The sequence below is a fragment of the Crassostrea angulata genome, chromosome 2 (assembly GCF_025612915.1).
Source record: "Crassostrea angulata isolate pt1a10 chromosome 2, ASM2561291v2, whole genome shotgun sequence".
In the NCBI taxonomy this organism is placed as follows: Eukaryota; Metazoa; Mollusca; class Bivalvia; order Ostreida; family Ostreidae; genus Magallana; species Magallana angulata.
In genome coordinates this window covers 563,306-579,326 of record NC_069112.1, presented here as the reverse complement: position 1 = coordinate 579,326, position 16,021 = coordinate 563,306, and the positions used below count along the sequence as shown (strand labels likewise).

Below are 16,021 nucleotides of genomic sequence, written 5' to 3'. Positions count from 1 at the left end.
TCAATACCCTCTGTGTACTGTTCTATATCGTCTTTAGAGGGCAATCCTTGGTGTAATGAAAAGTTTGGTATCGTCTGCACCATTTCCTCAAACATAGGTTGATGTTCAGAATAAGCATAAACTATTCTATCAACAGGTGTGGAAAACATTCCATTTGCGTTTTGTAAAAGTTCTTTTGTGAAATGCGTTTTCCCGCTTTGTGTACTACCACATATCAAAATGGTGGTAGGTGCCGAAAAAGGAAGCAAGGAATGGTTGTTTATATTAACACTTTCTTTTTTGATGTTTCTCGGTCGCCAGACCTTTTCAAAATAATGTTTGGTGTTATGTCACACACTTATAAATAAGTATACAAGCATAAAAACTATTCCATATATAATTTTAAGATTTATTTAATGATACATAAAATATTCATGTATAAAATGCTTTACAAATCCATCATTCGATTGCATGTCAAGAGAAAAAAAATCATATACACGATTCAAAGATTTTTTGAAACACAATCTTGCAATTAGAAATACTAATACATAAAGTCCACACAGATTGGAATTACGAGGTTGAAGTCGATAAGATTTAAAACTACATTCTGCACTGTTGGTCTTCAAAAAGTTTTGAATATCTTGACTGTAGTCAGCTGGTGATTTCCCAAGGCTGTCGAAGAACTCGGCTTGCAATGGACTGTACACGATAAATGTCACCCAGTGTTCTCCAGGAAATGGTAAAGGTTGAGTATTGACGATGAAGGCGCTCGGAAATTCCGTAACCATTTGAGGCAAAGTATTACTAGCAAACACACCTTTTACGAAATGTCTTAAGCAAGGATCTGTCTTCACCATATTCAACAGTTGTGTTGAATTCATGGTTGAATGTAATTAATGTCACGTGATTTGTCAACCTCAAGTAGAGATGAAAATGTTGCAAATACAATAACATTGGCTGCTTTGGTTGTTGTTTGTTTGAACTTTAGTTCCAGTCTGGTGTTTCCCCTTCGAATCAGGTTTAAATACTCTTCTCCAAATCCACTCGGATCTATCGTAAACACGAAGAGTGAGTATCCGTTTCCAAAATTATCACGAGAGATAATCAGCCCAGCATCGTTGTTCCATTTCCCAGAGGCATCAAATAAACGAGCATAGGCGGCTGAATAATGTCCAGCCGTAAAGTCCGTCTTCAGTGGTCTTCCAGGTACGCTTTCTCCGTTGACGTATATTCCAATATCTGTTAATTCCATATGCTCGAAATTAAAAGGGTTGGCTGTGTAATCCCCATTTACAGCTTTCTGGTCCACCAGAGCCACCACAATTCGATCGGGTACTGCCTGTGGAAATATATTGTCCCAGTAAAACTCGGTTGATCCTTTGGGTATGGTATTCATTTTCAGTTCATTTCTTGATATGGCATACTTCACAGGAGTGGATTCGATCTGTTTACTGTGGTTAAGCAAAACACCTGGGTCAACACGTACTTTGGCCACTTTATACACGACGTCTTGTATTTCTAACTTGTAAGCAGGTGCAGAAGTGGAAGACATGATGACAAAAGGGGCACTGGATCTAAAGAGTTTGATGTAGATGTCTACTCCGTTAATCAAGTATTTATCTATATCAAAGATATCTTCCATCAGGTTCCCTTCCAGCTCAAAGACTTTACTTTCCCGAGTAAAACCATACCGCATGATCAGACCAGCATTGCCTCCACTGTAGGCATTTGCGTCACTAAGATTCCCCTCGTCTTTAAAGAACAGCTCAGATTGTTTTTGTGAATTGAGTTCATCTTTCCCACTGAACAAAATTGTTTTGAGGTAAGCCTTCCACGGATAGTTATTGGTATTGAAAGAGACCAACTTGTTGTTCAAGTAGACATCCATTTGAGAGAACATGCTTTGTAGAGGTAGGTTCACTACACCAGTTTCTTCGTTTGCTGACAGTGGAGATCCATCAGCTTTCAAAATTCGGGCCTTTACGTATAGTTTACTTCTTTTTAAATCAATGCATTCTGCTCCTGAGCCTGACACAACAATCTCGATGGGTGTGTCAGACACTCCTATGCTGGAAATTGGTCTTGCTTCTGTAAAATACACTTTCTCGACCGCTACTTGGTTTGTGGGGGATGCAAAAAGAGAGAGTTCCATTGGTTGAACTATGTCTCTATTGTCACTGCTTAAAAATGCCATTTTACAGCTTGAAGATACTCTTGTAGCTGTCGATATTAAATTTTTTCTTTTTTCTAGATTGTGTTTTTTTGCTTGGGACTCGTCGCTGTTTCTTAACAGACGTCTTCTTCTTTTCGCTCGTGGTCTTTCTTTGTTTTCTTGGTTTAAATGTATGTTTTCTCCTCAGAGTTTGAGATGTTGCTGGTTTTAATCTCTTTGAAGAAATGACAGAAGATTGTAAGCGTGGCCTTTTTATACCCCCATTCACTTTGACAAATGGTACACTCTCTTTAGGTAGCAAGGGACAGTTTCGAATAAAGTACCCGTCAATATTTTTGTAAAAATGAGAATTGCTGTACTTGAAGGCTTATGAGTGTTGCTAAAATTCATGAACTGATTTTTAATGATTATCATTAGTTAGAGGGGTGTCTCTTGTTGAAATTGATATGCAATATGTAGGCCCCTTATGTTAGGTACATGAGAATCAGAGGTAAAATGCGAAACCTGCGGCTATGACTGTTGTGCTGACTTTACACAGTGAAATTGCAAGTTACAGACGGGAGGTAAAATAACACGAAAAGTAGGTGGATGGGACATTGTAAACTATACAGCGGTAAGTTTCTGACATGTGATAGTGCAACATGCACGCGGTACGGAAGGTCAACCCTCTGCAGGGAATTAACTGGGGGAGGTCTAAAAATCTGAAAAATCATGAAAAATTAGCAAAATATGAAAGGGTCAAAATCTCATCAAAACCAGTATGTAGAGAATTTTACAGGTTTTGACTAGTAATTTTCTTCAGAAATTGGTGATTGGCCTTATAAAGAGTGAATTAAAGGTATTTGTGCTGAATGGGAACTGAGGAAATTCTAGTTACAGAGTTCCGAAGACATGCATCCCTTGGCTACAATGAATTGTATAAAAAAAACTGTCCCCTGCCACCTTCAAGACTACATGGTATTTTCATATTTCTCCTTTAAGTGTAATTTTGAGTGGATTTTGTACCATAAATAATACATTTTGTGAAAATGGATGATTTTCTTTGCTATAGATGTCATTACATGATTTTATTAGCTAAAATGTTCAAGGGGAGTAACTCCCTCTTAAATGTGTAGAATGACCACCACTAGAGTAAATTGGCTAAGAGAGTTGGTATTTCCTATCCTGATGACAATTAATAGGCTTAAGTTAATTACTGAGATAAGAATAAATAATTTAAAACAGTTTTTATCAATTAAATCATTAAATTTATGATTTTGCAGTCATTTTGCTGTCTGATTTTATGAAATAACATTAAGCCACCTGACTTATATCACCCAATATTTTTAAAACAGCATATTTTTATTTCAAATGAACTTTACATGTAGACAAATGCAGTTATCAAAGTATACAATATGTCAAAAAACTCAAGTTTTTGCTCCTTCCTATCAAAAAATGGTATTTTAGATGTATTTACAGAATTGAAAAAGCCACCCCCTCTTTCCAATGGACTCCATTACCATTACATGTAGGATGTGTAAATGTACATTTGACCTTGAAATAACATCTGCTATGATAATTACTCTTGAAATGAACAAAAAACAACATATTTTTACCCTTTTATTGTATAAATGCATCAAAAATGTAGAAAAACATGAAAAATTTTAACATTTTTCATGGAATTCTCATCCGTCCCCAGGAACCTGGGTGTGTTTGAATTTCATTTTAATTAAACACACACATCACACTCATAGGTCTTAATAATTTAGCAAAGTTAAAAGGAGACTAGAAACCAGAATATATAAGATATCCACTAAATATGATTATAGGCTTAGTTTTTCATGAAAACAAGAAATCACATGTAGGGCGACATGACTTTTTGTGAATAAAAATGCTACAACTCATCCATTTACCAAAAAAAGATCAATTTTAAATATCAGTGATGGTTGTTTTCAAATATGTGTAAGAAATGACTCAAGGAAACTGCCACAAGTTTCATAATATTAGGTTAAAGTGTTCAAACTAATACTTCTTGTGAAAATCAAAAGATAGGGGGAGGGTATACATGTAAGGGTATTTCTAAGTGATGTGATGCTTTTATCATGATAATATCAAGCAGATGTATGTAGTATTGAATAAGGTTTCTTATTTTAGGAGGTTGAACAACAGTTGACCTCTAAAAGATTAGGTAAAGATGCTTTATTTGTGGAGAGCCCTGTGAATCTGTGTTAAATAGAGGAAAGTGGAAATGGTGGGTTCACTTAAATGGCCATATTTTTCTTAAACCTCGATGGAATTGGCAAAATGTGGTGTACTTTTTTTCAGAATAGCATAAGCTTTTTAATTTTAAGACAAGATGACTTTTCGGAGAATGTTAGTGTATGTTAAAGGTAGCAAGGGACAGTTTCGAATAAAGTACCCGTCAATATTTTTGTAAAAATGAGAATTGCTGTACTTGAAGGCTTATGAGTGTTGCTAAAATTCATGAACTGATTTTTAATGATTATCATTAGTTAGAGGGGTGTCTCTTGTTGAAATTGATATGCAATATGTAGGCCCCTTATGTTAGGTACATGAGAATCAGAGGTAAAATGCGAAACCTGCGGCTATGACTGTTGTGCTGACTTTACACAGTGAAATTGCAAGTTACAGACGGGAGGTAAAATAACACGAAAAGTAGGTGGATGGGACATTGTAAACTATACAGCGGTAAGTTTCTGACATGTGATAGTGCAACATGCACGCGGTACGGAAGGTCAACCCTCTGCAGGGAATTAACTGGGGGAGGTCTAAAAATCTGAAAAATCATGAAAAATTAGCAAAATATGAAAGGGTCAAAATCTCATCAAAACCAGTATGTAGAGAATTTTACAGGTTTTGACTAGTAATTTTCTTCAGAAATTGGTGATTGGCCTTATAAAGAGTGAATTAAAGGTATTTGTGCTGAATGGGAACTGAGGAAATTCTAGTTACAGAGTTCCGAAGACATGCATCCCTTGGCTACAATGAATTGTATAAAAAAAACTGTCCCCTGCCACCTTAACATCCTTGGCATGTTCCACTTTAGCTCTTTCTTCCACGGCAGCTACTGGAGTCACCTGAGTGCTGTTCTCTTCTAAATCTAACTGTGAGTGATTTCTCAGTGGAATCACGTACGACTTGTAACTTTTCACACCTCTTCCAATTTGCTTTGGTTTGTATTTGTAAGGGTTGAATTTTTTCTCTGCCATGTTCTTGTAGAAAGCCTTCCATATTCGGGGATCGCTGACATAAGTCTGACTATTCATTATAAAACGTAAGGAATTTTCTTGAAATGAAGTGTCACGGTCACAGGTCCGTTTAACAAGAGGCCCATGGGCCACATCGCTCACCTGAGGAACAATAGGTATGATAAAATCAGCTTAATGGAGTCATAATACAAACTATCTGGACAATGTACAATAATACATGTTGATCCTGTATAAATAAAATCCATTTTCCCCTGGATATTCTTATGTTTATAATCATTAGTCCCTTTTCTAACAGGACGATTTTATAGTCATATCATATGTTGAGTATTTCAGTTCTCAAAAAGATCCTTAACAATTGTTTATATATGGGATATAAACGTACATAAACTCTGAACCTTCTTGTGAGGCCAAAGAATTGTCCTGGGGCCAAAGTCTTAACAATTATAAATAATCATCTGGCTGATTAGTTTCTGAGAAGAAGATTTTTAAAGATTTACCATATATATTCCTTTGTTAAACTTTGACCCCCCATTGTGGCCCCATCCTACCCCTGGGGATCATGATTTTCACAACTTTGAATTTATACTAACTGAGGATGCTTCCACACAAGTTTCAGCTTTCCTGCCTGATTAGTTTCTGAAAGGAAGATTTTTAAAGATTTACTTTATATATTCCTATGTTAAAATTCGACACCCCATTGTGGCCCCACCCTACCCCCGGGGGTCATGATTTTCACAACTTTGAATCTACACTACCTGAGGATGCTTCCACATAAGTTTCAGCTTTACTGGCTGATTAGTTTCTGAGAGGAAGATTTTTGAAGATTTACTCTATATATTCCTATGTAAAACTTCGATCCCCCATTGTGGCCCCACCCTGCCCCCGGGGGTCATGATTTTTTACAACTTTGAATCTACACTACCTGAGGATGCTTTCACACAGGTTTCAGCTTTCCTGGCTGATTAGTTTCTAAGAAGAAGATTTTTAAAGATTTACTCTATATATTCCTATGTAAAACTTCGTCCACCCATTGTGGCCCCACCCTACCCCCGGGGATCATGATTTTCACAAATTAGAATCTACACTACCTGAGGATGCTTCCACACAAGTTTCAGCTTTCCTGGCTGATTAGTTTCTGAAAGGAAGATTTTTAAAGATTTACTCTATATATTCCTATGTAAAACTTCGATCCCCCATTGTGGCCCCACCCTACCCCCGGGGATCATGATTTTCACAACTTTGAATCTACACTTCCTGAGGATGCTTTCACACAAGTTTCAGCTTTCCTGGCTGATTAGTTTCTGAGAAGAAGATTTTTAAAGATTTACTCTATATATTCCTATGTAAAACTTCGACACCCCATTGTGGCCCCACCCTATCCCCGGGGGTCATGATTTTCACAACTTTGTATGTACACTACCTGAGGATGCTTTCACACAAGTTTCAGTTTTCCTTGCTGATTAGTTTCTGAGAAGAAGATTTTTAAAGATTTACTCTATATATTCCTATGTTAAACTTCGACCCCCCATTGTGACCCCACCCTACCCACAGGGGGTCATGATTTTCACAAATTAGAATTAACACTACCTGAGGATGCTTCCACACAAGTTTCAGCTTTCCTGGTCTTATGGTTCATGAGAAGAAGATTTTTAAAGATTTACTCTATATATTCCTATGTTAAATTTCGACCCTCCATTGTGGCCCCACCCTACCCCCGGGGGTCATGATTTTCACAAATTAGAATCTACACTACCTGAGGATGCTTCCACACAAGTGTCAGCTTTCCTGGTCTTATTGTTCATGAGAAGAAGATTTTCAAAGATTTACTCTGTATATTCCTATGTAAAACTTCGACCCCCAATTGTGGCCCCACCCTACCCCCGGGGGTCATGATTTTCACAAATTAGAATCTACACTACCTGATAATGCTTTCACACAAGTTTCAGCTTTCCTGGTCTTATGGTTCATGAGAAGAAGATTTTTAAAGATTTACTCTATATATTCTTATGTTAAATTTCGACCCCCCATTGTGGCCCCACCCTACCCTCGGGGGTCATGATTTTCACAAATTAGAATCTACACTACCTGAGGATGTTTCCACACAAGTTTCAGCTTTCCTGGTCTTATGGTTCATGAGAAGAAGATTTTCAAAGATTTACTCTGTATATTCCTATATAAAACTTCGACCCCCCATTGTGGCCCCACCCTACCCCCGGGGGTCATGATTTTCACAAATTAGAATCTACACTACCTGATGATGCTTCCACACAAGTGTCAGCTTTCCTGGTCTTATGGTTCATGAGAAGAAGATTTTTGAAAATTTCTCGAAAATTTTCATAAATTCCTAATTATCTCCCTTTGCAAAAGGGCGTGATCCTTAATTTTCACAAATTTAAATTCCCTTAGGCTAAGGATGCTTTGTGCCAAGTTTGGTTGAAATTGGCCCAGTGGTTCTTGAGAAGATGTTGAAAATGTGAAAAGTTTACAGACAGACGGACAGACGGACAGACGGACAGACGGACGGACAGACAGACAGACAGACGGACGACAGACAAAATGTGATCAGAATAGCTCACTTGAGCTTTCAGCTCGGTGAGCTAAAAATGAAACTAAATTTCCATCTCTATCTGTTATATATATAGCAATCTGCTGTAACTGGCCAATTTTTACTGGAATATAATAAGGCTGGCTGTAGGTGATATTTTTTGGATTCTTTCCCAAGTAAACGCGTCTCAGAAGGGGTGCCTCTTTCCCCCCAACAATGGATTCCTCACAAATATCACAACATACAAACAATTCTGATTTCTTCTTAGATGAAATCCAACTCTCTGTAGAAAATTCAGTCAAAGCAACAGTCCAATACCCGTCAAATTGAATCTGTTTATTTAATTGGACTCGAAAGCAATGTGGTTTATTTTCAAAATATTCAGAGCTATCCGTAGACGTCAATACCATTCGGACGCTCATCTTGAATAGACAGAAGTGGTAAAAAATGACAGCTTTTATTGTTTTTCGAGAGAACTCTCCGGAATCCATGAATTAAATTTCTGTGGCCATCCTTCCCATTTTACAAATAATTCCTTAATTGGACCACGACGTCTACGTCTAAGTATTTTTTCCACTCTGTAAGAAACATCTTCCGACTTTACGACTTTTTGAAGTTCAGACTCATAAAAATTACCTGCTATAGGGTCGTCTGCCAAATCTTTTACTTTGTACACAGGTATTTGTCCTCTTTTGTACCTTTCACTCACTTTAAAAAACTCTTCTGACCATTTTTGCTGGTAATCTCTTTGGAAAGGGTGTTTAAAGGATTTGTGACACAATTTTTATTAACTTTATATATCCTATTAATATCTCTGATAAATCAGTTTCTGTCTGTAATTAATGTAACACTGGTCAGGTTTTACTGCATTCACTGATAACACAGAGATTAATGCAGCCTGCTGAGTCCAGCAGCTAGCGTTAATGAGCTCTGGCCATGACGTCAGAGGTTCGCCAGCACTCTCCCCACTGTTATCAAACATCACTCTCCTCTCTGTTATCAAACACACAGCAAATCATTCATTCAAGCAAGTTTAAAATAATGGAAACACTGAAAGATGAAATTCCAAACGTTGATCTTTCTGATGCTGAAAACATTAGACCGTATCAGTTTGAACCTTTTGCTAACACTAGTGAAACTCCAAGAAGTGCTACACCAGACAATGATAGTTCTGATGTAGAGGACTTTCAGGATAGAAAAGTCAATACTAATTGGTAAGTTAATTATTCTGATTTTCATCAGTTTTAATCCAGATAGAAAATTATAATTATGACAACAATCTATAGAAAATCACATAATATATAAAACAAGATTTTATTTTCTAATTGTAGGTGTGAATGTGGCATTTGCATTTCCATGGCAACTCAACAAGAGTGCATTTGAAACTATTCGCTCATCTGTCTGATTGGACCTTGTTCGTTGAGGAGGGTGAATATCAACCTGAACTTTTTTGTTTCTAGTTTCTTTGGAGGGTTCTGTGGGAAGGGTTTCAGGGATTATACTTATATTTTCCAAAGAAGCATCATATGGGAGTGACAAACTTTCGTTCAAAGCTTCATTTAGAACCTGTATCAGTATTAAAAACAAAGCTTCAGTTGCACATATTAACTATAAAGAATATGAATAAATACTGTAATACAGAAAAACAAATTTTTCTATAGTGTAAATTTTACTTTAAAAAACTTACCTCTGCTCGCAGCCGTTTTGCATATGCTCCTCGCACTTTACTAGGTTTTTTCTGAACTGCCTTGTTCTTCTTCAAACAAAAGTGGTATATCTGGCACAGCATCAGGTTTTAAACGTTTCCTAAAGCTGTACTCTAGGCCTAGAGTACTCAGCATCTCAGGTTCCTGATCATAACACTTGTTTGAAAAGTGTACTGAGCACAGTCTATGTCCATCTCCAGGTGTAAAATCCTTCCTTCTGCAGTATTAAATCCACTGCTTCCTCAAATTAGAATCTTTTGGAAAGTGGAAAAAACTAAGCCCACTACCCTTTCCTGCCTTGTTGTTGCAACCAAATGCAGCACAGTTGACCATTATACATTAAAAACGTGTGTAACCTCTATATCTCAATTGTAAACAAAGAACTGATGCTGATAACTGGGACGAACCTCTGACGTAGAGCCTCTTTATCAGTTCAAAATTATGCATATTCTGACCAGCTGTCTTATCAGCACTACACCGCGGGATATACAAACAGCTTAATAGAAATGCTTGGTTATCTCTTTTTTTATCAGCTCCATTAGCATTTTTTACAGGAAAATTAGCAAAATCGTGTCACAAATCCTTTAAGCTGTGATATTCTGACATTATCTCCAATTTTAAATTTGAAAAAGGGTTTTACTCGTTTTTGAAATTTTCTTTTGCCAGAGTCTTTGGGCTGAATGGGATCCTTTTTTGCCAGTTCTGCTTTTGTTTTCAGTGACATATAAGCTGCTAGTCTAATTTCATCGGCATTCTGCTGGTTTACATTGGTTGGAGCATTTCCCCCTAATGATCTATGAGGTCTATTGTTGTAACTTTTCACCAAATCTTGTAAGACATTCACAAAGCGATATGTTCGGTTCTTCATGAAATAGCGATACATTAGGTTCTTCATGGTACGAATAACCCTCTCAGCATAGTTTGCTTTAGTTTCATTTTGAGTGTATATGACGTTTATCTGCTCCTTTTTCAGAAATGTCTGTACCCAGCGATTTTTAAATTCACTATCCTTATCTGTTCTAAGAGTGTTTGGTTTTCGTCCATTTTGGAAAACTGATTTTAAGCCGTCAGCAATGCTTTGATGATGTTTATTTTTTATAGGGATTATAAACAAATATCGACGTAATATGTCGATAAGCACTAATAGGAATTTATAACCATCATAATGCTTTGCAATATTTGAAATGTCTGCCAAGTCACCATCCCACATAGAATCAATTGTATCCACTATCACCTTTGAACGAGGAAATGTTTTTCGGATTGGTTTATACAAGCTATAAGAATCTTCATTGTTCAAAAACTGTCTTATCCTCAGTCTACCAATTTTGAATTTCCCGTCCTTTTTAACAGCCTGATATAATTTTTCAGGGCCTGCATATGCCCCCGGTTTACCGGGAGTGTAGTAGAGCTCCCTTAAGTAATCCGTATAGTCTGACATACTGAGACATACTAACCATCTCTCTTCCCGACAGTAACATTTATATTGTAAAAATAAAATAACATATCATAGGCATTGAATCATTTTATTTGTAAATTGTTAAAATAAAAATATAGCACACAAATGAAAAGCACAATAAATAATATATACTATAAGGTTCACATAATTTATTACTTTCTTCAAGTGTTCATTGTCATTCAAGATCACTCTCGATAGTTTCTATGTCTGGTAGATCTCCTGTATTACATTCCATTGACATGTTGTCTTGCGGATCGTAGCCAAATGGGGTACATTCGGGACAGCTTAACATTCCAAGTTGATTTTGATGAGACTCACTGAGCATGCAAAATTCAGCATCTTTTAATTCTGGCGCATATCCATGCATTTCTTCGATAACATCTCTTAGTCTGGCAAATTTGTTTTTGTTTAGAGAAACACCTTTCCTTGTCGGTACGGGTTCCATAGCATCGTCTGGTTTCCAGAAGTGCCGTATGTCCACTGTCGGATAGCCCGGTGATAAGGAAACGAAGACACCCCACCAACATGCCACTGTACTTCTTTGTCTTCTTTCCCATTACTATCTAAATAGTCTTGAATATCGGGTAAAAGAGATTCAAACATCAACCAACGGGCTAAAGGGAAGGTAACTCCCTTCTTAGTGGCAATGAAACGGCCATGTGATTCTGTGAGGTGACGAATGTGAACGTAGATCTCCCCATTGAAAGGCATGACGGTGAGGAATAGGTCATTTGAGTCGTCCAAACTTATTCTACATCTTGGTCCCTGAGACTGCTGATGATCAGCGTTATTTGATTCGTTTCTGGAACCTCTTCTTTCTTTGGTACTGACGACAAATGACCTTGCCATTGCCAACTTCTTTTCGTACTCAGACTTTGTGTCATCATCCTTATTCATCAAGAGCCGGGATAAATCAGGTTGATTTGCTTTCATTAATGCCGTTCGAAGGCCCATAAAAGCTCTGGAACCTCGACGTAAAATGATGCTGATCAATTTCCTGTTTTTTGTCATAGCTGGTTTTCTCAGCGTCTATCTGTTGTCTCATTTCGTCAGTTATTATGTTGGAGGCGTAAAGATGGCCCGCAACAGTAGCTACAGCCATCATCTTCTTGACCAAAGTCGAGTAGTTTTTCTTAATCAGGTCTTGGTGTTTTTGCTTCATTTTCTTGTTGACTAGAAGGATTTCACAAGAAACTGTCTGCTTTTTGTTAAAGACTGATGAAAGTTTTCAAAATGTACAAAGTTTATATATACAAGATTTAAGTCACGTGACTTAACTGTAGACTCGCCCTTGGATGTAGATTGTGTCATAAGGTCAGTGACTGTAGACTCGGTCCGTTGTCCTTCTTCCTTGACAAATCTAACAGTTATACCTGCTACACTTTACATGTGAGTTTGTACTTTTGAAATAGATCCATCAAATATGATCTACTGATGATTTAAGGTATTGCCACTGTGTTTTACTCAAAGTTATTCCTTCGGTACTTGGTTTTCCAGACTGATATCGTCGCATGTCAATCTCTGTAGTGTTGTTGGCACATATCACATATACTTCATTGGAGAGAGGGTACCGATCCACGTATGAACATGTTTTAATCACGTCATTTTCCAACGTAGGGTGTAAAACACACTCTACCTGAGTAGGAGTTTTCTTCTCGTGTAAAATACCAACAGTGATGCACAAAGTTGTAATAAGTACTATCGCTAAAATGCTAGGTATTACAAAGGTGATGTTTTTTTCCAGCTTTTCTTTAAACATTGCTTTACACTCATTTCCACAATCATTTGTTAAGTTCCATCATTACCATTTTTTCAGCCATATTTAAATAAACTGTTTTGCTAGATGAGTTTGAAGAGTAACCCTGAACTGTGTAAATTTTTACCCAACATGTCTCATTATATAGTTCATCATGACCTTCAAGTCATTTGACCTTGGTGTGACCTCAAATTTGGAAAATGCCATGACGTTCCAAGGTCATTTTGGGTTACTCACTTGACCTTGGTTTGAGCTTACTCATCACTTAACCTCGGTGTGACCCATAAAGTCATCCTGACTGTCAAGTGACTTCCTGATTAGGTTCCAAGGTCACCTTGGGTAACTTATTTGACCTTGGTGTGACCTTACTCATCACTTGACCTTGGTGTGACCTTGGTATGACCCTATGACGTCATCCTCACTGTAAGTGACTGTTCCCTGTCCTACATACTACTTATCAATAAGACAGCCACATGTTGATAATCATTCATAAGATAAGAATACATGATACAAAGTAAATCGTTTCTGGCCAGTCTGTACCCTTTTAAAGCGATAAACGTGATATGATATTTTCCGTTTTCCGTTCCGTTCCGCTTTCCGTTCCGTTCCGCGTTTTAGCAACACCCGGCTTTAGGGTTGGGCCAATATGGCCATATAGTAAAAATGTATTTAATCTTTGAAAATCGTCTTCTCTACTCCCATATATGGTTTGAATACATAGTTATGATATCCACAAACTCCTCTACCTAAATTGTGAAATTCACGGCCCCTGGGTCAGAGGATTAGGACATGAGGGGGGGGGGGGCAATATGGCCATATAGTGTTAATGCATATAATGTTTAAAAATGTTCTTCTCTACCTGAGTAGGAGTTTTCTTCTCGTGTAAAATACCAACAGTGATGCACAAAGTTGTAATAAGTACTATCGCTAAAATGCTAGGTATTACAAAGGTGATGTTTTTTTCCAGCTTTTCTTTAAACATTGCTTTACACTCATTTCCACAATCATTTGTTAAGTTCCATCATTACCATTTTTTCAGCCATATTTAAATAAACTGTTTTGCTAGATGAGTTTGAAGAGTAACCCTGAACTGTGTAAATTTTTACCCAACATGTCTCATTATATAGTTCATCATGACCTTCAAGTCATTTGACCTTGGTGTGACCTCAAATTTGGAAAATGCCATGACGTTCCAAGGTCATTTTGGGTTACTCACTTGACCTTGGTTTGAGCTTACTCATCACTTAACCTCGGTGTGACCCATAAAGTCATCCTGACTGTCAAGTGACTTCCTGATTAGGTTCCAAGGTCACCTTGGGTAACTTATTTGACCTTGGTGTGACCTTACTCATCACTTGACCTTGGTGTGACCTTGGTATGACCCTATGACGTCATCCTCACTGTAAGTGACTGTTCCCTGTCCTACATACTACTTATCAATAAGACAGCCACATGTTGATAATCATTCATAAGATAAGAATACATGATACAAAGTAAATCGTTTCTGGCCAGTCTGTACCCTTTTAAAGCGATAAACGTGATATGATATTTTCCGTTTTCCGTTCCGTTCCGCTTTCCGTTCCGTTCCGCGTTTTAGCAACACCCGGCTTTAGGGTTGGGCCAATATGGCCATATAGTAAAAATGTATTTAATCTTTGAAAATCGTCTTCTCTACTCCCATATATGGTTTGAATACATAGTTATGATATCCACAAACTCCTCTACCTAAATTGTGAAATTCACGGCCCCTGGGTCAGAGGATTAGGACATGAGGGGGGGGGGGGGCAATATGGCCATATAGTGTTAATGCATATAATGTTTAAAAATGTTCTTCTCTATTCTTACACATCTGTATATAAACTGACTTACGATTTTGTTTACCAGGAAGTCCTCTACTGAAATTTTAATTTTCATGTCCCCTGGAGTATAGGTTTTGACTCTAGGGCAGGGCGAAAATGGATTTACGAGGTATAGGTGTTAATGCATTTAATGTTAAAAAATTATCTTCTTTACTCCCACACACCTGAAAGGAAAACTGAATTCATGATTTTGTAGACCAGATCTTTAAGTTTTTCGCCAAAATTATAAGTTTCACAGTTCTTTTTGAAAGATTTCAGGCAGAGAGGTGGTCGTCATAACAAATTTATAATTGTTATGCTCCAGAATGAAACCTAATTAATTAAACGCATATATGAGACTCCTCGACAAGTTTGTGTATGGTTTATATGCTACTCATGTGACCGTTAAAGCCAATTGGCCTCTTGTTAGAATTTCTGTTCAGCTCAAATTCAAGAGATTATGTTTCTTAAAACTTATTAAAAATATCTTTTGAACATTTATGTAGCTGTTTTCTATTTTATTATGATAATCAGCAAAGTAAGACTAATTTGTGAAATTATTTATTTACTTATTATAATATTTGAGACTAGTTTAACAAGGTTATACGGAGTCTTACTTCGCTAAGAGAAACTTCCCTTGAGAGTGTTCAGGTGTGAAACGTGTGAGTGATACCTTGCATTATTTACGGTAAGGATGTTATTTTAATGGTAAGGAATAACTATGCATTTGTATTTTATTTAATACACAGTAATTTAAATATCCTTTATGTGAGAATAATAAAATTGTTTAATATACAGACTGCTTTAGAGAAATGTATTAGCATTTTTTAGATAACTTTGTCCATTGTATTTCAATATTTAAACATAAATATATATGTTTTTTTAATTATATACAGTCATTACATTATGCGAGTGCGCTAGCCTACAACTTATTGTGTGTGGCACTGCCGCCATATATTGGAGGTTTGTTGGTATTGTCATATTTTGAATTAAATGCTAATTGTGTTTTATGAAATTTTTGTGTTTCTGTGTGTGCTTATTTGTAATATGTTTTATTTCGTTTATATAGTAGCTCATTGCCAATAAATTTAATATTCAATTGCGATACAGAACTTGAAGTGTAAAAAGCGATTTTATCTATTACAACATGGCGTCGTTGACAGGATTTAAAATTTTAATTGGCAGTGAGTTAGGGTCCATACACTGAGAAGACATTCAACGTTGTGATCTGATGTAACATACGTTGTGGATGTGGCAATTATGACTGAAGACTGTGTTTTTGTTTTGACAATTCTGATGATCATCATAGAGTAACGATCGACTGATATCAAGATCTACAAACACTTTTCTCAACGCAAC

The 16,021-nt window shown here is 36.9% G+C and overlaps 1 protein-coding gene and 1 pseudogene across 1 annotated transcript; both read right to left on the bottom strand.

The window, feature by feature from the left end:
* Positions 1-856: 856 nt before the first annotated feature.
* Positions 857-2,173, bottom strand: LOC128171867 (uncharacterized protein F54H12.2-like). Its single transcript, XM_052837641.1, has one exon. It carries the CDS (start codon positions 2,171-2,173, stop codon positions 857-859), a length of 1,317 nt encoding a protein of 438 aa, XP_052693601.1.
* Positions 2,174-11,243: 9,070 nt separating this feature from the next.
* On the bottom strand, positions 11,244-12,516 carry LOC128174952 (uncharacterized; annotated as a pseudogene).
* Positions 12,517-16,021: the final 3,505 nt, after the last annotated feature.